Consider the following 21914-nt stretch of genomic DNA (forward strand, 5'->3'; position numbering starts at 1 on the left):
GGGCCGGGCTGAGCGTGTCCGAGCTGCTGCCCCGCGCCCCGCGCCGGGAGCGGCCCCGGCACTGAGTGGCGTTGCGGACGATGCCGCGGCGCGCCCCCGCGGAGATCACCGCGCTGTAACACCATCCCCCTCCCTTCCTCTTCCTCCTCCTCCTCCTCCTCCCACGGGGCCGGGGGCGCCGAGCGGGCGAAGAGGCGGCAGGCGCGCCTTGCGTGGGGCGGGGGCCGCTGCCGCCCCCTGAGCATCCCTCCCTCCTTCCCTCCCTCCGCCCCTCCGCGCCGCCTCCCTCCCTCCCTCCCTGCCGGCTCTATGGTGTGAGGGCAGCGATGCACAAGCACCACCACTGCTGCAAGTGCCCCGAGTGCTACGAGGTAACGCGGATGGCGGCCCTGCGGCGCATGGACCCCCCCTCCTACGGCGAGTGGCAGCACGAGCAGTACGGCTACGGCGGCTACGGCTCGCAGACCCTGCCCGCACCCGGGGGGGCCGCGCCCGCCGCCCGCGGCAAGGCCAAGCTGGGGCCCCCCGCCCGCGACCCCGCCGCGCTGAAGCCGCCGCCGCCGGCGCCGGGGAAGAGCGCGGCCAAGGTGAACGGGAGCGGCCCGGGCTGGTGGCCCGAGTGCACGTGTTCGAGCCGCGACTGGTACGAGCAGGTACGGGCCAGCCCCGGGCAGCGGCTCCCCGGTGCGGGACGCGACGGGGCGGGCGGCTGCCGGGGTAACCCGGGGTTCGTGGCGGGTTTCTGGCACGGTGCAGCATCACTCCGGGGGCGTCGCGGGCAGCCGGGGTGGATGCTGGCGCTGCTGGGGCTCGATGCCGGCGTTGTTGCGTTGGCCGTCGTCGTCGCTCGGGTTGGCCGTCGGAGTCGGTCGAGTTGGCGTTGCCGTTGTTCGGGCTGGATGCTGCGGTCCTGCCCAGCGTCGGAGCTCAGCGCTGGAGCAGCCTTCCCAGGGCCGAACGGGGCCAAATGGATCTTGCTTGGCACAAAGTGGTCGTCGGGCGTGATGTATTTTGGACACCATACCTGAGGTGCTCGCTGCTTACGATGCCGTTGCCTGAAGCCGTGGCAGCATCAAGGGCATCCCATCATCCTGTGTTTAGCAGGCTTGGTGCGTGCTGCCCGCTGGGCAGCCTCGTGGGTTCGCAGTGTTGCTTGCCAGCGCTCCCAAACTGTCACCCACTCTCCATTGAGTTGTGGTTTCCTTGCTCTGCTGCTACGTCCCTGCTCCCCGAGATTATTACGTAACCCTGCTCTGGTCGCTGGCGTGCTGTGTGCATTCTGCCCCATTTCACTGCCTCCATTTCTTCCCACACACATTCATTTTATTAGTGTTCTCCTGGACCCATTCTCGGGCTGTGTCTCTCTCCCCTAAATGGAGAGACCAGTCTTGTTTTGAACCCACAAGCCAGCTTAGAAAATGGTTGGATCTGTTTGCAAAGCATTAAAATGGAGGCTAGACCCTGCCTGAAAAACAATTTACCCTGCTTGAGAGAAAGGCATTTCAGTTTGCTTCTTCTGCTTCTTTCATTCATTATCTTCAAACCTCACATGATTTCTTATTGATCCTTGTAATTATTATTTCAAGATGCTATAGCAGGCAGACACACGGGAATCAATGGGAATTCTCTCCTCCTCTGCTCTCAGCAAACACAACCCTCTTCTTCCCTTCCTCTATTTTTTCTTCATTACTGTCTCAGTCTGTAGCTCTGGTTGAAATAATTAGATTCATAGCTGATAGCTCAGATGATATTTACAGAAGGCACCAAAAACCCCAGCCACCTTCCTATGAGCCTGGTCCTGCTTTCTGTCGCTTTCTCTGCCACTCTTTGCATCAAAATCAGCCTCAGCTCTCTCTCGCCTGCTGATTCCTGGCAAGCATTCTTCCATCTTTCCTCCACTATCTCTTTCCTTCATTCCATCCAAAGCAGCAAGCTTGGGGAGCAGAAAATCGAAGCATGTTTGCTCCCTCCTTTCTCCTCCTGCTTGCGTGAAAGCTCCGGCCCAGTATTCCTGGTAAGACGATTGCAAGCAGTGTGAGAAGGAAGTAGTGCCAGCTGCATTGCTGCCGTGGCAGGCTGGGCAGGGGAGCCTTTCATGTTTTTGCAATGGTGGAAGAGAAATCATTGTCTCTTTGTGGTGCTGCCATGGAGCTTGGGCTGCTCGGAAAGTCGTCCGCGTTGGGAATCTCTGCTCTGCCTTTGCCTTTCTGAACGTGAAAAAAAAAAAAAAAGAAAGAAAACCAAAAGCTCCTCGCAGCATTGCAAGCAACAGAGGATGCCTGTGTTTGAGGCTATGTGGGCATAGCGGGCTCTGCATGTAGAATATGACGTGTGTGCTATGTGCAGTGCCTGTATCCGAGCAGGCAGCGTTGCTCCCTGGTGTGGAGCAAATGTATGCCGTGAGTAAAGCTTTGCAGCAAATACCTCGGCAACGCTCTCCTCCTGATCCAAGGGTGCAAAGTGCCTGAGCCCTGAGGAATCCATGTTCTTCCCAGTCCAGTGGTGGGCAGAGGGACAAAAGGTGGTAACATGGAAACATATAGGCATGGCTTGTGCTCAGGCAAGCAGGTCCGTCCAGTTGGCTCTGGGAGGCTGGAAGATGTTGGGCTCTGGGTAGATTTGGCTGGATGTTGCAGATGCAAAGCAGTTTCCTTCACAGGCTGTCTCTGTGTCCAGGAGAGCCTTGGCTGGAGGCAGGGCTGCCATTTTTCAGGGCTGCCCCTTTAAATGAGCTCACTGTCCCTGAAAGCACTTCCAGCAGCTGAGGTGGGAAGGGGTGCACAGGCCAGGAAGCTTTCCCGGGTAAGCAGGGATCTGTTAACCTCCTGGGGAGCTTCACCACCTCTCATTTAAGCCTTTTTTCTCCCCTTGCTTCTTCACTCAAGCAGAGAAGCATGTGCTAGTTCTCTGCCACCAGAAACGTGCTCACAGTTGCATATGGTGGTGTATGTTCTCTGACATCATGGCATACTCACATACTCTGTGTGCAGCTCCACGGCATGTGAGACGTGCCCACACGTCCTGCCCAACACACGGCACGGTCCCAACGTCAACCTGCACCTCCTCCCACTTCCAGCCCCCGTCTGTTCTCTCCTCCTGCCTCTCCCCTTCTCTAGGACACATTTTAGCTTGCTCAGGCAGTGCCAGTAACTGAGAACCCCTAATCCTCACCGGAGGGAGGGAGGAAATCTGTGAGCTCTAGGTATCTCATATCTTTTTTGCTTTGCTTTTCTTCTCCCCTCTGAGATCTCTTCCATTTATTTTCCCTTATCTATCCATGTTCCCTGTTCATTAGTTCCCGGTCCCTGCACTTGATGTCATTGCTGTCCTCCATTGTTTCCGTCACCATCCCTCCTGTTGGCCCTGTGCCCTCCTTGTCCCCCTTTGCTTGCTGGTGGGGGACTCAGTTCCTCCCCTGCCAGACTGGGGTGACAGGAGGACTCCTGGCTTTGAGGGAGGAACAGCAGTGTGATCCAGGGAAGCATCCCTGATGTGCAGCACTAGAGGAGCAGACTGCTCAAACCCCTCCTCTCCCCTGCACAGTGACGCCCACAGCCCCTCAGGAGAGGGGTGCTCAGCTGCCTGGCCATGCCCAAGCCCCTTCCCCGGCACTGCTCCAAGAGCTGAGGGGCCAGAAGTAGCACCTTTCCCTCCCACAGGAAATGTCCAGCCCTGAGTCTTAGTTCACTCTAAGGACCCTGGTGCCAGGCACAGTGACCAGAGAGAGGCCCCCCCATGAGAGTCCCAAGGGTCTCACCAGCATTTTCATGTGGGGCGTGGGCTGGGGAAGGGGCCTCACAGTTCCCTGGCATGTGGTGAGGAAGTGCCCTCAGCCCCCAGGGCTGCCCCAGGTTTGGTGGCCCTGCTTGGCCAGGAATGTAAAGTCCTGCTGCCTCCCTTTCTGTGGTCCCTTTCTCCCCCTTGGGGTGGTCACAAGGATGCAGAGGGGAGTTGGAAGAGCATTGCAATGAGTCCTTGACCACGTGCAAATACCCAGAGCATGCCAGGCTTGTGTGGCCTCCACCCCTGGCAGAGGTGTTTCATGGCCAGGCAGGTGGAGGAGTGGGACAGATCTTCCCTGCCCACCATCAGCCATGAGTGCTTCACTGATTTTCAGGGGTGGTTTTCAATGCACAAACGTTGCTTGTTGAGTTCCTCCCATGCCCTGGGCAGTTAACTGCAGTAGGTAGGCACAGGACAGCACATCTTGGCCAAAGCACCAGCCTTTGCTGAGCCTTCAGATGATGTTGGACCTGGGGTTTCTGTCTCTTGGGACATGGGTGGCAGGGGAGGAAAGAGCCTTGGAGAAACCGTGGGGGTTCAGACCAGGGTTTCTGAGTGATGAGCAGGTATGGCTGGAAGGAAGGAGGGAGAGCACCAAGGGGGCAGGCAGGAGGCCAAATACAGGTTGCTTTGTGGGAAATGGCTGAAGCCCCAGATGTTCCCTGGGGAGGTGCGAGGGAGGGTGAGAGGAACAGGGTGCCGGGGACATGGAGGCAGTGGAGGTGGTGAGGTTGGCAGGGTGATGTTGCTATGGCTACTCCCGTGCTATTCATAGAAGAAATTAGCTAAATCTTTGCACTGAAACGTGGAGGAGGAGAGAGGAGGAAGGCGTTCTCCGTGTTTGGAGGGAAGGAGAGAAGCCAAAACAGGAAGGGGGTGAAGTTTTCCTTCTTTTCTCTGTGCCTGCACTGTGGAGGGGCATTTCAGGGAAGCACCACTGCCTGAGCTGCCCAGCGCTGGCAGGACGTGGAAGGATGCAGGCAAAGAGGAGCTGTCCCGTGGGAAAGCCCCCCCCGCAGAGCTTCCACACAGAGCCCCACATGGCAGGATGAGTTCTGTATTGTGCCAGGAGCACAGGAGACATCCTTTTAATTAAAGACAGCCAATCTGTGAAAGGTATTTTTGGCAACCTAAATGTAGATGCAACTGTAGTGAAACTTGTCCTTTGCGTCTGGCTCCATTGCTGAACACAGTGCTTGTCTGTTCCTGGCCCCATCCATTTGCTCAGCCCCTGCTCTGTGATCACTGCTGGGCCCCCTGTCCTCCCTCCACCTCCAGCATCTCTTCCAGCCTGTCCCCCTGCCAGCCGGAGTCCCAGGGAGTCTTCCCTCTCCCTCACTCCTCATCACACTTCACTCCCTCGTGAGAGTTTGAGTCCCCTTCCACAGACCTGTTTGTCACCTCCTCACTCATGATGTGTAAATCTGCGTGTCTGTTCCTAATATATCCCCCTCCATCTGATCTCACCTCTCGGCTTGTTTCTTGGGCATCTCCATCTGGTGATCCTGCCATCATCACCCAGTTGAGTTGCTATAACCAGGTACTGAGCTGCTCTCCTTCCCCCGAGCCCAGCCTCACACCCAGCTTCACGCCCATCCTCAGCCCCTTGCCCCGTGGACCTGGGAAGAAGCTGATTTTTCTGATGGTTTTGATGTTCCTTTCCTGCCCCTCAGATGAAATCAAGGCACAGATAATGCTTTTTAAAGTCATCCCCCTTCCCTGTGCCTCTCCTGGGAAAACCTTACCACACAGATGCTGAGTGAGCTGGTTCTCCTCACCCACCCTAGAGCATCCCATGTCCTGCTGTCACCCATACCCTGGACTGAGGAGGGTCAGATGTTCTCAGTGCTCCTTCACAAAACGTGTTGAATTCGTTTAGGAGTGGACAGCTGAGGACATTTGTCTCCTTAGTTTTTTTATTCACCTGTAAGACTCTCCCCCCTTTCTCTGGGCATATGAATCCCTTGGAAAGGGGCTGTACACTTGTGCATGTTGGCTTTTCTGACTCATCCCTTTAATACAGTAAGGGATAACACTGGAATTAGAGAAGTGAGTTGAAGGACTGAGCTTAGCTCCTCTCCAGCTGGATTACCTGCCAGCCAGCCCGCCCAGATGTGCACACTGCAGCCCTAGAGCTGCGCCTAGGTTTGGGGTCTTGAGCTGCTGGAGGAAGTCCTGGAGCAGCACAGGGAGAGGTGCTGGAGCTGGTGTCCGAACAGGCTGTGGTAGAGATGTGGCTGCTGCTCTAAAGGCAGCATCTGAAGCCGCACAGGTGGGAGAGACCCCGTCAATGCAACATGTGGAAGAAGAGCAAAGTACCTGCCAAAATCAGGAGGATGTGCCCCTGTCACACTGCTGGAGGAGGAGGAGGAGGTGGAGAGCACGTTGGTGAGGCATGCAGGGCCAAGCACAGGCATGTTTCAGCAGGGGTGTGTGCAATGTGGAGGAAGTTGCTCCTCGTGAAGAACCTGGGGGCAGCAGGAAGCCCATCAGCCTCCACTGTGACAGCACCTGCTGTCATCCCTGGTGGAGGGATGCCCCCGTGACTGCGCTTTCCACCAGCTCTTCCACCACGACTGGGACCTGCGTGAGCCCAGTCCTGACCAGTGCCAGGGATTCAGCGGGGATCTGCTGGCCATCCTCAGGGCGTATGGTCCCACAGAGGGGTGCATGAGAGGGAAACCCAGGGGACAGCTGTCCCAGAGGCCCAGTCCGGGTACCCTCGGTGCAGAGGAGGGTGGGAGGAGGAAGCAGAGCAGAAACTGTCACTGTTCCTGGAGAGTTGCCTTGTTCGGGTAAGCCCCTCGGCACGTCGTGTGCTATTATGGGAGGAGAGAAGCTTCCGTTCCTTCCAGAGCTGTGAATGCTCATTTAGAGAGAGGAAGTCATTAAGACTAATCAGGACGTAATCAGGGCCGTGGTTCTGTGCCGGGCGCCCGCTGCGCACAGCTCGGTGCAGGATGCTCTCCAAGGGGACCGTGGTCTCTGGGTGCCAGGGGAGAGCAGGTCCAGCACTGCTCCGTGCTGGGCCACGAGGAGCTCAGTGTGGGGGATGAAGGTGCTCTGCCTGCCACCCCAAACCCCACGTGCTGGCAGGAGGAACAGTGAGCCTGAGGCTCAGCCTGGCAGCTGTGATTCAGGGATGGGTGAGGTTGTGCCAGCACTGTGGGTGCAGTGGGCTGTGTTAATGCTCGCAGCTGGTTTTAACACATGCAAAGATGGGATGATGTAGGGAGTCCTCAAGGGCCCTCGTTGCAAATCCAGCAATATGCTGTGAGCGTGTATCAGGGACTTAGAGATGAAAACTTTTAATACAGCGTTTAACAAGTTCAGAATACCTGAATTTGGAATGAACTTCACAGTTTAGCTTGCAGAGCTCGCTTGGTGGGGCTTGCAGAGGAACTGCTCCAAGGGTGTAATTATTTTTGGGAACATGTAGTGCTTCAGAACACCCTGGACCAGGCCCTAGATACCTTCTTGTTGCCTTTGTATTAACTAGAATTTAGCTTGAAGCTCTGTTGGTGGATCTTGGTTTGCCTTTCTTCCCACAGAAACAGGTTTCTTAACACTTATTAACTGGGTGTGCACGGGAATTTACCAAAAAGAAGAAATGAGGATATTTGAAACCCAGGAACCAAAGAAATCTTTATTTTACCACTGTTCCTTATTCACTTTTTTCCCCCCTATACATATGTATTTGTCTGAGAGGCAGATAGAAGCATGTGACTCTCTCAGATAATAACAACTCTTCCTGTGAAAAAAGGAATCAAGTCAATTTTATTTGGTACCGCCAGGTCAAAGAGAAGCCACTGAAACCCAGCACCTCTGCAAATTGGGTCACTTATTTTAGTGGGCTGAGCCTGGAACAGGATGTCTAACTTTCAAGTTTGAACACCCTGGCCTTAATGGTTTCTAAATGGAAACTTAGATTCCACAGAGCTTCTGTTTGGGAAGCTTTCTTCCTTCCCTACTGCGTAAAGGCTTTTTCCAGTCCCTATTTAAGCTACTCTTTAAAAAAAAAAAAAAGGCACCAAAACAAAGATTAAACCTTCAGTAGCTGCTTGTGTTCACATTACACTTTGGGCACTTCAGTGGCTTTGCCAAAGATCCTTGTGACCAGGGACCTTTCAAGTCCCGTGTTCCCTGTTTCCGGCTGGCCGCAGTGCTTTGAGCCAGTGCCGAGGTGCAGCCATGGGACAGGGGCTCTGCTGCCACGGCCCCAGAGCCTGCTCATGCCACCAAAACGGCCCAGCTCAGATGGGCAGCCTGGAGAGAAGGGCTGCTCTTGCCTGCAGGCCACCAGGCTGGCTGGGAGCTGAGCACAGGGACACAGGCAGCCGCTGGCGCCTGGCTGGGTGAGACTGACGCAGGGGGTCTGGGCACCTGCAAGCTCCACAGTCTGCCCCACCATCGTTTCCTACATCACTGATGCCATGTTTTGAGCTGTGCAGGAGGGCAGGGGCCAGGCTCAGCCTGTCACTCCCCTTCATGCAGGCACACTGTTGGGTGATGTCCTCCCCCTGCCCAAACCGTGTCAGCCAACAGGCTGCTCTTGCAGTGAAAAAGTGAGAAAAAGTGCACAGAGAGTTACTTTATATCCAGCCCAGTTAAAAGGATGGGTGATTCATCTCTGGCCAAGAACTTCTTCAGCCTCCAAAAGTTTCCGTCCTCTGTTTTCTTTTGCTCCCTTTCCCTGTCCCAGGCTGTGGGAACCCTGAGGGATCAGCTCTCTCTCAGGGCTCTGCAGCTCTGCTGATGCTCCCAAGCACCCTCAGCTCTGGCCACCATGTAGAGCCCAGGAAAGCAAAGAGGAATGAGCACAGGGATCTGTGAGGATGGGACCAGCCCTGGCAGCAGTGTGGTACCTCTCCCCATGAGAAGGGATAGGTCAAAGCATGGATTTGGTGTTGAGATGTCAGAAAAGCCCTACATCTCATGGGCCAGCTGGGAGCAGGCTTTGGTCTGGGAAAGGATATGCCATGCACTGCTTCCTAACAGGAGGACTGTGAGGTGGCTTCCCTGGGCACAGCCAGGTGAAAGCCAAGGGGGTCTTTGGGGGGCCAGGAGCAACCTGGAGGGAAGATGCCAGCACCTCTCTGCTCCACACACCTGCTCTCCAGCAGGGGCAGAGCCAAGGCTCATCCCCTCCTTGCCTCAGGGAGCCTTAGGAGTGGGTTTCTGTCCGGCCTCAACCTTGGAAGTACCCAGAGGCTGCTCTGGAGGAGCCATGTCATCTCAGGTGCAGTGGGAGCTATGGACTGGGCTCTGGCTTGGTGCAGGAGGTAGCCCCAGCACTGGGAAAGCCAGCATCTGGGCGAAGGTCAGGCAAGCCTGGCACAAAGCAGATGAGCGTGTCAGCGCTCATCAGGGTGCGTGGCAGTGAGCACGGGCTCCCCGTGTGTGCCGTGCACGCAGGACCTGTGCTTGTTCCTGTGAAATTAATTCATCAGCTTGGTGCAAAGCTGCTCCCCCCAGCAGCAGGAGCCTGTTGGTGCCTGGGCATCCTGCAGCCGACCCCACTGCCGCACCCTTGGTGTCCCTGAGCCAGTACCTGTGTGTTCCCAGCCAGAACTCGACACGGTGGGGTCCTGCGACAGAGCAGCTGCTTTCATAGCTGTAAATCCACAGCTTTCTCCATGGTTTAACACCCTTTAAAAAAAAATCAAAGCAGATGGAGCTGGACTACAAGCAGCTCAGTGTCAGCCCTGATTAGATAATTCTGTTGGGCATTTCCCCACTTGTGACCTCTACCCCTGAGAGCTTTTAAAAGGATGTAAAGACCGAATTTCACTTATCTCCAGAGCCATTTCTTTCTGACTGCTACTATTATACCTCAGATGATATGAAACAAAGGATATTAAAAGACACATTGACTTTTCACTCTGATGCAGTCTGGGGAATTTGCAGAAATAAAGAAGTTAGTACTTTGCTTCCCATGCACTAGCCCAGTGTCTCAAGTAGTCACTCTGTCCTGCACATTCCTTCTTGCATGACATGTGGGGCACACCAGCCTCCTGCAGAGACCAGCTCTGTGTGCTAGGCCTGGTATTTGCCATCTCTGGAGGCTCCTCTTAGTCCTGTTGCTGGTTAAGATGGAAGTGTGTTTATATGTGATCACAATCCAGTTGCCTTTGTCCTGGGACATCTGTAGCACGTGTATTTTGCCTGGAGAAAGTTTGTAACTCCTGACCTCTGTGGGTTGGCACCCGTGCCAGTTCTGTGGAGGATGTGAAGCTATGGCAAAGCTTTGGGCTTTCATTTCTGGAGACATTATCTTGAACTTTCAGTTCAGAATCTCCCTGCCCAGCTCCTGTGTGCCATCCCTTGGGGAGATGCCACAGGGCAGGACCCAATCCTCAGCAGCAGGCTAGTGAACCTCCTCCATTTGCATGTAATTGCAGCTTTTCTTTTGCTTGGGAATTTTGGAAACTCATCATGTTTCGCAATTCCTACCTTTGTGCCAGCAGAGGACAGCAGTAGAAACTGAGGTGGGGGGTGACACCTGTAGATGTTTGGGGCTTTGGTGCTCCCAGGTGATTTTGTTTTTGTCCCTGGGCTGCCATGGCCCAAGTGGAGCCCAAATAGCAGCAGTCCCTCTCCTATCACTACCCAGAGGGGATACCTAAGGGTGTTTCTGAAAGGCTGCATCCTGTGCCTGAGATTTTCTCCAAGCACTGCTGGCCTGCCTGGCTGCTCCCTGCACGTGCTGCAGTGGTATTGCTCCAGCTTGCAGAGCAGACATCCCTGCTGCCCTGCATACAGCCCCACAGCCTCCTCCTGGTTTGAACCACGGAGGCAGCTGCCCCAAACAGGCACAACGTTCACCCAATGCCTCTACAGGGAGCCAGTCCCTTTCTGGGGACTGCCTGGGGCAGATTGCTGCTCCCTCCATCAGCACCTGGGCTGTGGCTGTCACTAGGACTGTCATGCAGAGCTCAGTGAATGCAAGGCTCTACTTCTCTCAGCCCCCATGAGACCAGAGAGCTCTTGAATCCTGACCTTCAAACCTCATCCCTCTTCACCACGGTTCCCTTTGACTCCTGTTGCTGCCCAGATTTTCCCAACAGCTGTCCTCTTCCTCGCTGGCTTTGTGCCCAGATCAATCTCTCTGCATCTGTGCAGTGCCCTCCTCACTCCCCAAGGTCCTCCTCGAGTCCCTGCAGCCTCCATCCCCTGAGACCAAGTACAGTCCCTTGTGCCTCTGCCTGATGGAGAGAGTTCAGGGCACCTCCAGCTCCACTGGACTTTGGTGATCCTGCTGCCATGGAGTGAGCACTGTAGGACTTAGACCTCTTCTCTTTCCATCTGTAAATCCCCCCAAGTGCAAACAGGGCTTGGTAAATAATAGTGTGATGAAGAGGTTTAGGTGGAAGGGATCTGACAGCCCCCATTGAATGTGATCTGAATGCACAGCCCTGTTCCCTCTCCTCCCTGCATGCAGCAACCCCCTGCTCCTTAGGGCATAAATTACCGTTCCCTATAGAATTGAGGGCGTGGTTAATTCACCAGCACGTTCCTGCTGCCCAGCAAAAAATTATGATGCTCTCTCTCTTCCCCTGGCTAGCAGAGCTGCTCGGTACTTCTGCCTGACTGGTGGAGGGAGGCAAAAGGTTTTTGTTTTCAGGTCCTCTTCTTATTTCTGAGTCTTTGGTCTTGTCTGTCTCTTCAATAGGACAGGCAAAGTGCAAATATTTAAATATTTGCAAGTGAAAGAACTAATGCCCAAACACCTTTCTTGTGGTAGCTGGAATAGCTGGCCACAAGAGGCAAGTGGGGATTTCCTGGTCTGAGTTCCTCCTGACCATGTGTGACTTTGTTTTAGAGCAGCCACTCACATTCGGTATCTCCTGGGTCCCATCTGGAGCCTGAGTGGGAAATTGTGCTCCTAGCAGTATTTTGAGATGTAAAAAATCACTAGTGTGGAATGGCTGTGAAGGATGCTCAGTGCACAGGGAGCAGGCTAAACAAAATATGTCCTTAGGGCTCACCACTGTGTGAGCGAGGCAATGTGATGTGTGATTTTTGGGCTATTATTAATTCAACAAAGGGTGCAGTGGGGCTCAGTGGAGGACTCAGGCTGGACCTGCAAAAGCCTCTATAACATTATTATATAGAGCACTTCTCCCTGGGAGGGATCCAAAGCATCATTTGTGGAGTTGAATTCTTTTTATAAATCATGGGGCGCGTGATGGGCTGCATTCACTTAGGCTGCCTCTTCTGCATCCTTCCTGGAAACTCATCTAATAAGAGCTGGCCTCTGGATGTTCAAACCTTGATGTGCTACTGGTTGTTAATTGCTGGCAGTAGAAGTGCTTCTTTTTTGCCTTGAAATGTGGAATCCCTTCCTAGAATTGCACTGGGGACTAATAAAAGCCACTGCCAGGTTTAATATATTCCATCTCTCAAATTATCTGGATTAAATACAAGGACTGTGTAGTGCCAGAGAGGGGATATTCCCAGTTTAACATTGCTTCTGGGCCTTGGAGATCCCAAGACACTGGACCTGAAAATTGTGATTCTCTTTTGTGTGGGGGAGGGGTTTGACAGGAGTGCTTGGAAGTGGTCATATTTGCCTGAGTTAGAGAATTAATTGCCATAAAAACTATGGTTTTGTAACCAATAGTTACAGCTGCAGGAAAGATCAGAAAGCATCTGAATAAATCAAATTAACTACCACCTGCTCTATCCAGAGCAGAACCTTCCAGGGCGGGATTTAAACCACAGTCTGGTTGACCCTTAGCTCTCTCATCCACTGATTGAGGAGAGTGAAGAGTCTAGAAATAGGGCCAGCTAAAACAGGACATGGTGGGGACTGCCGTGCTGGGTTATGGGAGGGGGCTGGTCGCAGTCAGGGACGGGTAAACCCAGACAAGGGCAATAAGGAGGTAGCTGGCTCCTGTGAAAATATTCCGGACTCACAGAGGCTGTTGGTCCCACACCTCTGTTAATGGACAGACCGTGGTCGCTGGTGAGTGCTTCACTAGCCCACAGCTTGACTCGCCGGTTGCTGACTGTTGTTCGTGATGCCTTAAGGCAGACGGTTCACTTCACCTCCCCCTGGTAGCTCATGTCTCTTGGCGTGTCTCATGCTGGCTGTTCTTCTCCTCACGAGCCTTGGGATGATGAAGCGAGTTCCAGCTCACCGCTGACCTTCCAGGCTTTGCACTACTCTCCGTGATGTGCCAGCGAGGAATGTCACTCTTGGTTGGGATTTTGCTTCTCGCTTTTGTCCGCCCCTCCCTCACGCCCCCTCCCAGAGACCGGGAGTCAAAAGACTTCAGCAGCCGGCGGCGCTGGACAGCTCCGGCGAGCGGGACCCCGCAGCCCGGACCCCCCGGCCCGGCGCTCCTCCTCCGGCCTCCGTTCCATCCCGCCCCTCCGGCCACCCCTGGTCCTCCTCCGGCCTCCGTTCCATCCCGCCCCTCCGGCCACCCCTGGTCCTCCTCCGGCCTCCGTTCCATCCCGCCCCTCCGGCCACCTCTGGTCCTCCTCCGGCCTCCGTTCCATCCCGCCCCTCCGGCCACCCCTGGTCCTCCTCCGGCCTCCGTTCCATCCCGCCCCTCCGGCCGCCCTCCTCCCTGGTCGCCGGCCATCCCATCCTGGTTGCTCTGGCCGCTCCGACCGTCCCGTCCCGTCCCGTCCCGTCCCGTCTCTCCTCCAGCTGCCCCATCCCTTCGGCCGTTCCGGCCGTCCTGTCCTGCCCCTCCTTCGGCCGCCCCTGATTTCCAGCCGTCCCGTCCCGTCCCGTCCCGACCCTCCTCTGGCCTCACCCCCCCGTCCGGCCGCCGGCTCTGCATGTTCGCCCATCCTCTTCTCCTGGGAGACCCTCCCTCCCTTCCTCTGTCCCTGCCTCCCTGCCCTGCCTGCCCGAGCTGCCCTCTGCACATGTGTCTGCCCTGCGATGTGCAGCGAGCCGAGGGGCAGAGGGCAGCCCAGGAGGAGCAACCCCGAGAGAGGTTCACGGGGAGCCCTTCAGGACAGGAGGATGCATGTGGTGCTGTGGAGGATGAGCCGAGGCTGCCGAGCAGAGGGTTTACCCCAGGAGTAATGAGGATAAGGGACCAAATGCTGTCACCTCTCCCAGGGCGTGGTGGCTCTGTGCTTAGAAGGAACAAAAGCTGTCGGAGGGTGCTTGTAGGCTTGGTCTGCTGGCCTCTCTCAAAAGGACTTCTTTTCCTACTCCTATCTCCTAACCCCTCACTAGTGTGAATTTCACATAAATTTTGGTGCTGGTGGGAGCCTGACACAAGGCTGGGAGAGTTTCCAATCTTCCCTGTCTCTTTCCCAGTAGCCAAGGCCATGGGGTGTTTGGGACGCACCGAGTCTGAGGACCAGACTGATGCCCAGAGCCATGCTGTGGCCCTGCTCCTGTCCCAGGGCTGTTGGACACTTGGAGGAGGGACAAGCAGAGCCCTTCCTGAATCTCTCTCTGCTGCCTGGCCTGGAGGGTCTGCGCTGGCATGACCAGGGGAGAGGCAGTGCACCACGAAGTGCTGGGTTCATCGCTCAGCTTGGTGACATCCCACTTTTGTCTCCTCACAGGCCAACCCCGCTCCCATTATCGTGAATACAGACTCGCTGGAACAAGGGCTCTCTGTAAGTCTCCCGGTTTCGTTTTGCTTCCTTTGATCAAGTCCTGCATTTTCCCTGCTCAGCAATGCAGGAAAGACTTTCCCAGCTCGAGGAGGCCCTGGTAAGGCAGCAAAGGAGCCTGATACCCACACCACTTCCCCACAGCTCATCCCACCCCCAAACCTTGCTGGGGCTGGGTGACACTGCGCAGAACCAAGGCCAGCAGTAAGTGATGCTGGGGACTCGAGCACAGGGAGGTACAAGGCAAAAGGCCTCAGCAGAGGAGCTGGACATCTGGACTGGTTGTGTTCGGGGTTAATCATACAGCCATTTCCTCTGCCTCCCATGCAGGGGGGCTGGGAGGCTCTGCTGGGGCATCCTTTACCTTCCTGCACTGCCTCAGCCTCCTTAGGCAGGGCTCTCTGGGTACTTGCCGGCATCACAGTCACTGGTCCTCAGGGCAGCAAGGCCCATCAGATGTTGCTCCTCTCCCACTGAAGGCTGCCAGCAGCTGAGCAGTACTTGGTGAGTGTGTTTGCAGCCACAGTGCATTTGGCACTCCTGGAGTAGCATAAGATAATCTTAGTTTGTTGCAGACAGGGTTTGCATCCTGCTGCATCCGTCCCCAGAACATTTGTAACTCATTCCTGCTGGGGGGATGAAGGGAGGAGGGTGGCCAGCATGGGTTTCTGGCCAGCAGCACTGGCTCTGTGCTTGTGGGGTGCTTCCCTTTTTTGCCCAAAGGAGCCCAGTTAACAGCTTCCCAGGGCTGGGTGCTTTGCATCTGATTTACTTCTGATGCATCAAACTTCAGCTGCCTTCCACAGCAGTGAAGCAGCACCAGGACTCAGAGCTGGGGTGGGTTCATCTTTGGAGTCAGGGTAGTGGGCCACAGGTGACCTCTGGGGGTTGAATTTCCCCTGTAGAAAACTGCAGATCTCAGCCTGCAGCCTGTGGTGGGGCCCGTGCACATCAGAGCTGTACTGGGCTGGTTGAGAAGGGCTACAGAAGAGAAGGAGAGCCTGGCTGAGGCCCTTCCAACCCTGGCTGTATGGTTTAATTAAGCCTGAATTAAAGCCACCTGACACTGGGGAGGAAGGCAGTGGTGCATCTCTCAGCGTGGTGGTCCTGGGTCCAGCAGCTTTGTGTGAATGTGGCAGAGGAGAGCTGCTGTCCCCAAAGATTGCCTTCCCAAACACATGGCATGTCAGGGGCTTTGTGGGTTGGAGGTTCTCTCATTGTGCTGGGCACCCTGGCTGCAGGGCAGTGTCTCCTGGAGGGAAGGGACGGAGCAAGTGAGAAGTGTGCTGTGAGCAGGGCAGGGCAGGGAGGTATTCCTGGATGGAAAGTCTGCTTTCACATCCGTGTTGTACCCTCCCTCAGTACAAAATGTCACACCTTTGGAGGAACATGGCCTGCTCATCACTGCAGGCACAAGCACTGCGTCCTTTGCCACACTCCATCCATGCCAGTCCGTCCTCCCTGCCCTCCCAAGGGCAATGAGAGGTTAGCCCAAGAGCCAAGGACAGGTTCTGTCCCCTCGGGCAGGTTCCTGAGCCCTGCAGAGGCCAGCAGCAGGGAGCCCTCATGTGGGGCCAGCAACCACTCCTTCCACTGCAGTGCACTCCACTTTCCTGCTCTCCCCGCTGTCTCCCTCTACTCCAGCTCATTAACTTCACATCCCTCCCTCTCCCTCCACCTCCATATCCCTGTCCACACCTTCTCCCTGCACCTCGTCTGGGTTTCAGGGGGTGCTCTGCACCCCAGACAGGCGCCAGCATCACGCTGGGCGTGGCAGTCGCTGATCCCATCCATCCAACCTCAGCAGCACATGCTGAGAGCGACTGTCCTGCAGGGGTCAAAAGGTCCACCGGGCTGTGGCTGTGATCTGCTGGCTGTGATCTGCTGTGTGTCACCACTGGGGTGCCTGGAGATGCCCAGGGCAGGGGAGACACCTCACTTTGATTCCTCTCAGCATCCAGCCTGGAAACCCTCTTGCCTTCTACTTCATGTTATACCAGAAAACAGGCCTTGCTCCATCTTTTCCTTCTCTGGGGTGCTGGATTCCTCAGGCTTCAGAGAAAACAACCCCCAAGACCTTGGCAGTTTCCCAGGTCAGCAAAGGAGCCGCACCAGGAGCTTGCTGCGAACACCAAAATGCCAAATCTGGAAGCACAGGTTTTTTACAAACCCAAAAGCTGAAGGCTGTTGGTACAGTATGTATTTGGAAGGGTTAAAGTCACATCTTCCAGTCTTTAATTACTTAACTATTCAGTGCTTTCCTTAATGATAAACAGATGGATGTAGTCTAGTTCCTTCCTGTTCTAGCTCCATTGATTGCATTGGACTGTCTGCTGGGCTGGATTTGGCCCTGACTGTTTATCAAGAAGTCTGTTCTGCATTTCAATGTCCCCTTCCACCCACTTCCATCCCCAGAAGCATGTAGCTCCTGCAGCACTGTAAGGTAGGAGCTGCAGCACTGGGATGGCTGGGGCTCAGCATGTGGCTTGAGCAGAGTCCAGCACCCCCAGGGTGTAAAAACCCAAATAAGCCATTATAAAATGCCTGCAGTATTAAAAGTATCCCTTGAAGGGTAAGGAGGGTGCTGGAGGGCATCACCCATGCCAGCTCCAGGTCGTTGCTCACAGTTTCACATCTTGGTATATTTTGCCCAGCATGTCCATAATGGGGAGACAGAGAATTGGAAACAGAGTTCCCGTGGCAGATGGGATCTCTGCATTTCAGAGCTGCCTCTCTGAAGCTAAAACAACTTCTTGGTGCCAGAAAGTTCTAAAATGAGCAGGGAAAGTCACTCCAAAGCCCCTGAGGAGTTGAAGGTTTCTGAGTCTGAGTACCTGGAGCCTGATTTGGTGCCTCATTGCCCAGCAGTGAGGTGCAATCACCTCTTCAGTCACTTAAAAGCCAGGTGTGAGGAAGACAACTGCTTTCCAGGCCTGATCTGAGCCAATGAGTCCCTCACACTTTGGTCCCAAGTGCACATCCCACTGCCAGTTCCTGCAGGCAGCATGACTGTGGTGTCCTCCCAGCTGTTGCTGGGGCTGTCAGGCTGCAAACCCCTTCACTCTGCCCGAGCTCAGCAGGTTGGTCCCTGCAGCCCTCTGGCAAAAGGCTGACCAGAAATAGAGCATTTATTCATTCTGTGCACAAGGCCAGCACCGTGGGCAATGCACACAAGGGGGTTGAGGCCAGGGGGTAGCTGGAAGCGAGTCAGTAGGTCTCAGTGCTGCGGCAGGACGCGTGGACATGGGGAGGTGAAGGGAGGGAGCTCTTGACCTATTTTCCCTGGGCCCCTTGCCATGTGCAGGCAGGGAGAGTTCTCCCTTGCCAGCGCTGGCAGTGCCCGTGCCAGCAGGGAGCTGCCCCTTGCACCCGCTGCCCTGGCACAGGGCTTCTCCCCTTTCCCTGTGCACAGGGCAGGTGTGGGGCATCGCCAGGTGCCCTCCACACTCGGGGCTGGCTGGCACAACCAGGGGCTGGCTCTCCAGTCTTCAGACTTATCTTGATAAATGGCTGCTCCACCAGCAGGTCGCAGTGCTTGTCCTCATCGCATCCTAAGCACGGGATATGGGCAGGATCTTGCTCCAAAAGGGGCTGTGAGCAGTGTTATCTTTCCTGCAGGTTATTTCCTCCTACAGCCTAGTTGGCTATCTGGGTTACATTTGAGGAACCTGATCTTTGTCTTCTAAATCTGGCCTTCTTTTTTATTTAAAAAACAAGCCAACAAGCAAAACCACACCACAAAAAAAAAAAAAAAAAAAAAAAGGCCAAACAACCCCCTGAAAAAACCTACCTCAAGCCCTTACTCTCTAGCAAATTGCAAGGGGTGTTCCATGTGCGCTGTTGCGGTGTTGGCCAGCAGAGCCTGCAGACAGCTTGCAGTAGCTCTGGAAGGTGTGTGCTCTTCTGTTTATCAAATGAGTGTTAACTCTGCAGCCTTCTGTTGATGATCTAAATGCCATCATCGGTAACTATTTCCCTCCTGCTCCAAAGAGGAGAGGGCCAGTAAAGGTGCCTCTTCCTGAGCCCTCAGGTGGGCTTGTTGCATGGGAAGAGCCTGGAAAAAAATACCTTTACTCTTTTCCATGAGAAACTAGACGATGCTTAGGATCAGGATATGCTGGGAACAGCTAATTAGCCCCTGACACTCCTGTCAGCTCTGCAGGTGTTACACGAGGAGAGGAGAGCAGGGTGTGGTGTGCTCTCCCTGCCTGGAGGTGATGGAGCCAAGCATCCTCCCACCGGAGATGGCCCCAAACAGGAACTGGGGAGGAGCACAGGGCACTGGTGAAGGACAGGGGGAACAGCCTGCAGCAGAGCCAGGTCATGGCAGCTCTGGTGGGTATCATGGGGAGGTTTTTGCCGTCAGTGAGTGACTGGTATTTGATTTTCCAGCGCTGGAACGTTTGCTTTGTTGGCTTGTTCCCTTGGTTACGTGGTATATATTAAGTTCTTCATTTGGCTTCCTTGTACAATTAACTGGCATTCCACTGGCGTGAATTTTGGAAACATAATCGGAGCTAAAACTTCATGGTCAGGCCTGGCTGACCCCAGCATGCCTGGCCAGCACAGACTGCTCCCAGCAGATGCCGCATCAAGCAAGCACCTACCCCACCGGTTTTCTGGGAGCAGTGCAAAGCACTGCTCTGCATTGGCAGCCTGGAGATTTGGGGAGTGGGGCTATCCCAGCCTCAGCTGCCTGGCAGCACCGGGGTGTCTGACGGGGTCTGTGTGCTGGGGTGTGGGTGCACCCCGGGTGCCGCTGGCAGCGGCCGCTCCCTCGGCGGGGCTGGCTCTCACCACGGCTCACAGATTGTCACAGCTTTCTGCAGATCCCCATCCCGGAGGGATGTGTATGCTGTTCCTCTGCGGCCGTGGGTGTGCATATGGCTGGCTGTGTGGCAACTGTGTTGAATGCCAAAGCAGAGAGGACAATGTGTGTAGTAGCAAAGGGTGCCAGGAATCCGAGTTGCTGGAAAGGCAGGGAGAGGCGACGCCGTGCCCCACGCACTGGGATACCAACTGCAGAGAGGGGATGGGCTGGAGGCTGTGCTGGGGGAGGCTGTGCTGGGGGAGGCTGTGAGGGTGGCACAGGCCAGCGAGCCGGCTGCGTTTAGGATTAGTCAGTACAGGAGGATGAGAGGGGGGAAAGGCAGCCCATGCCAAAGAGGGAACCTGTGGCAAGGGAAGCAATTGCCCCACTGCCCACAGGGACACAGCCCAGGCTGGCACTGTGGCAGAAGATGGCACTGACCACATGTCCCTGTCCCTCTGAGGCTGTCAAGGATCCTGCTGTGGGTTAATCCCACCACTTCCACTGCTTTTCTGCTGCAAGAGCCTCCTGTAAGAGCTGGCCAAGGCCTTTCCCAATGTGCTGGGAGGATCTGAGCAGCCTACTATTGGAGTATCTGGATGTCCCAACCCTGAACTGTCCCCTGAAATCTTCCTGTCACTGAGAGGCACCAGGCACAGAGCACATCCAAGGATGGACAACACAGCCTGTGTTCCTTGGAGCCTTATTCCTGTCTCTTTGCCCAACCTCATCCTTGAAGCACAGTACAGGGTGTGGGATTGCTTTGGCCTCCCAGGGCAGGGGATGAGGCTGTGTGTGGCACAGGTGGCACAGCCCTATCCCAGATCCTGTCCTGCAGAACTTCTCCTCTACCTGGGCCCCTCATTGCTGCCATCTAGAAAAACTCCTGTTTCTTCTTCCTACCTATAACAGGCCCTCACTGTTGCCTTGCTGACTATTCTTCTGTGGTGTCAGATGATGGATTTAGCATAAATAATGGTTGCTGTCCCCTCCATGGAATGACCCAGCACTGTGGGGGTGTGGAGGATGGCAGGGCTGTGCCTCTGCAGGGGCAGATAGCAAGGAGCTAGGAAAGCAGGACACAGCCAGCATGCTGGTGCCACATGAGGCTGTGTCCAAAGGCATGTCAGCTCCAGTTTGGGATACAGAGCATATACAGGAAGTGGCTCCATATGATCTATGAGCCATCAGTTAATGGCGGGTGTAAAACCCAGACAAGGAACCCTGCACGTTGTCCAGAGGCCACAGGCAGAGGCAGGACTGCACAGTGGGAGAGATGTTTGCCTGCTGGCTCCAGGGTTCTGCTGCCTCTGCCTTTTCATACAGAACTACCCATGTCCCATCCCTTGTTTCCCAGAGTGACTCAAATTATGACATTGAGTTCAGTCCCCTCCAAAAAAAAAAGTGAGTCAACAGTGTGCCCCAGTAGCCAAAAAAGGCCAACTTTGACCTGGGGTGCATGGGGCACCAAATCACCTGCCGGGCAAGGGAGGGGATTGTCCAGCTCTGCTCTCACTGGGACAGCCTCACCTTGAGTCCTGGGGCCACAATATGAGGATATGAAGCTATTAGAGAGCGTCCAAAGGAGGCTACAAAGGTAGTGAAGGATCCAGAGGAGACTGTGTGAGGAAAGGGTAAGGTCACTTGGCTTGTTCAGCCTGGAGGAGACGAGACTGAAGACAGAGCTCGCCACAGTCTGCAGCTTCCTCGTGAGGGGAATCAGAGGAGCAGACACGGATCTCTTCTCTCAGGTGCTCAGTGGACCTGAGGGAAGGGCATAAAGCTGTGTCAGGGGAGGTTTAGGTTGGACATTAGGAAAAGGATTTTTGCACAGAGGGTGGTGGGGCACTGAACAGGCTCCCCAGGGCATGGTCATGGCCCCAAGGCTGCCAGAGCTCAAGGAGCATTTGGACAACACTCTCAGGCACATGGTGGGATTGTTGGGGAACTGTACGGGGCCAGGAGTTGGACTCCAAAACGCTTTGGGTTCCCTTCCAACTCAGTTTCCTTTGAAACTGTTGCTGTTGATCGTTGGATGTTTCAGTAGCCAATTGCATTGCAAATCTTGCTAAATTTTAGACCTCAGCAGCTGTTTCTGCCCTGATCCTGATGACTTGGAGTGAAACTGCTGCCTTGTTTTCCTGTGCATTGTTCATTATGAGGAAAATGGATTTTTTTTTTTTTTTGACTCTACATTTACCATTTTACAGCCTACAATTGCATCCTTTTTTGTTTCTATTCATTATGTTTCCAAGAGCTCTGCTTTGGTACTCTGGATATGGGAGACCTTTAAGCATGGGGATCAGTGTGGTGTGCAGCACTGAGACAGGCTATACCATTTTTGTACATGAGGGCATCACAATATTTTCACCTCTTACTGTGCCCCACTCTCTCACACCTTGTTTCCTTCGCACCCAACTAATTTCGTAGAATAAATTATTCTGAATTTCCTGTTAATACAGTCATGCTACGAAAAGATTTAAAAAATATAAGCTGCTAAAGGTGTTTATTATGTTGTTATGTACAGACATTTTTTTCCCTTTAAATGGACCGACCCCCTCTCTTCCCTTCCTCAAGCAGTGAATTCCTGAGGTTAATTATATGCCGCGTAACGGAGGTGTTATTTCTTTTTGTGCCTTCGGTTGTGTTCCTTTTCATGGCTGGAGAAATGAGCTGGGAGAATAAAGGCTTTGCACAGAAGTGCATTAAAGTCAGTGGGCTTTGGCTC

At 54.6% G+C, this 21914-nt stretch overlaps 1 protein-coding gene across 11 annotated transcripts in view; it reads left to right on the forward strand.

The window, feature by feature from the left end:
- Positions 1-21914, forward strand: part of DLG3 (discs large MAGUK scaffold protein 3) — a 77620-nt gene that overhangs the window by 24994 nt on the left and 30712 nt on the right. For 5 of the 11 annotated variants that reach the window (XM_032123494.1, XM_032123495.1, XM_032123496.1 and 2 more), the window contains exon 5: positions 14326-14379. The exons of 1 other annotated variant lie outside the window; for it this stretch is intronic. In XM_032123494.1, the coding sequence (XP_031979385.1) occupies positions 14326-14379 (54 nt within the window). Of the gene's footprint in view, positions 1-256; positions 654-14325; positions 14380-21914 lie in introns of those variants that run through there. 5 more of the 11 variants (XM_032123499.1, XM_032123503.1, XM_032123501.1 and 2 more) reach the window with 3 other exon arrangements.

The sequence above is a fragment of the Corvus moneduloides genome, chromosome 14 (assembly GCF_009650955.1).
Source record: "Corvus moneduloides isolate bCorMon1 chromosome 14, bCorMon1.pri, whole genome shotgun sequence".
NCBI lineage: Eukaryota > Metazoa > Chordata > Aves > Passeriformes > Corvidae > Corvus > Corvus moneduloides.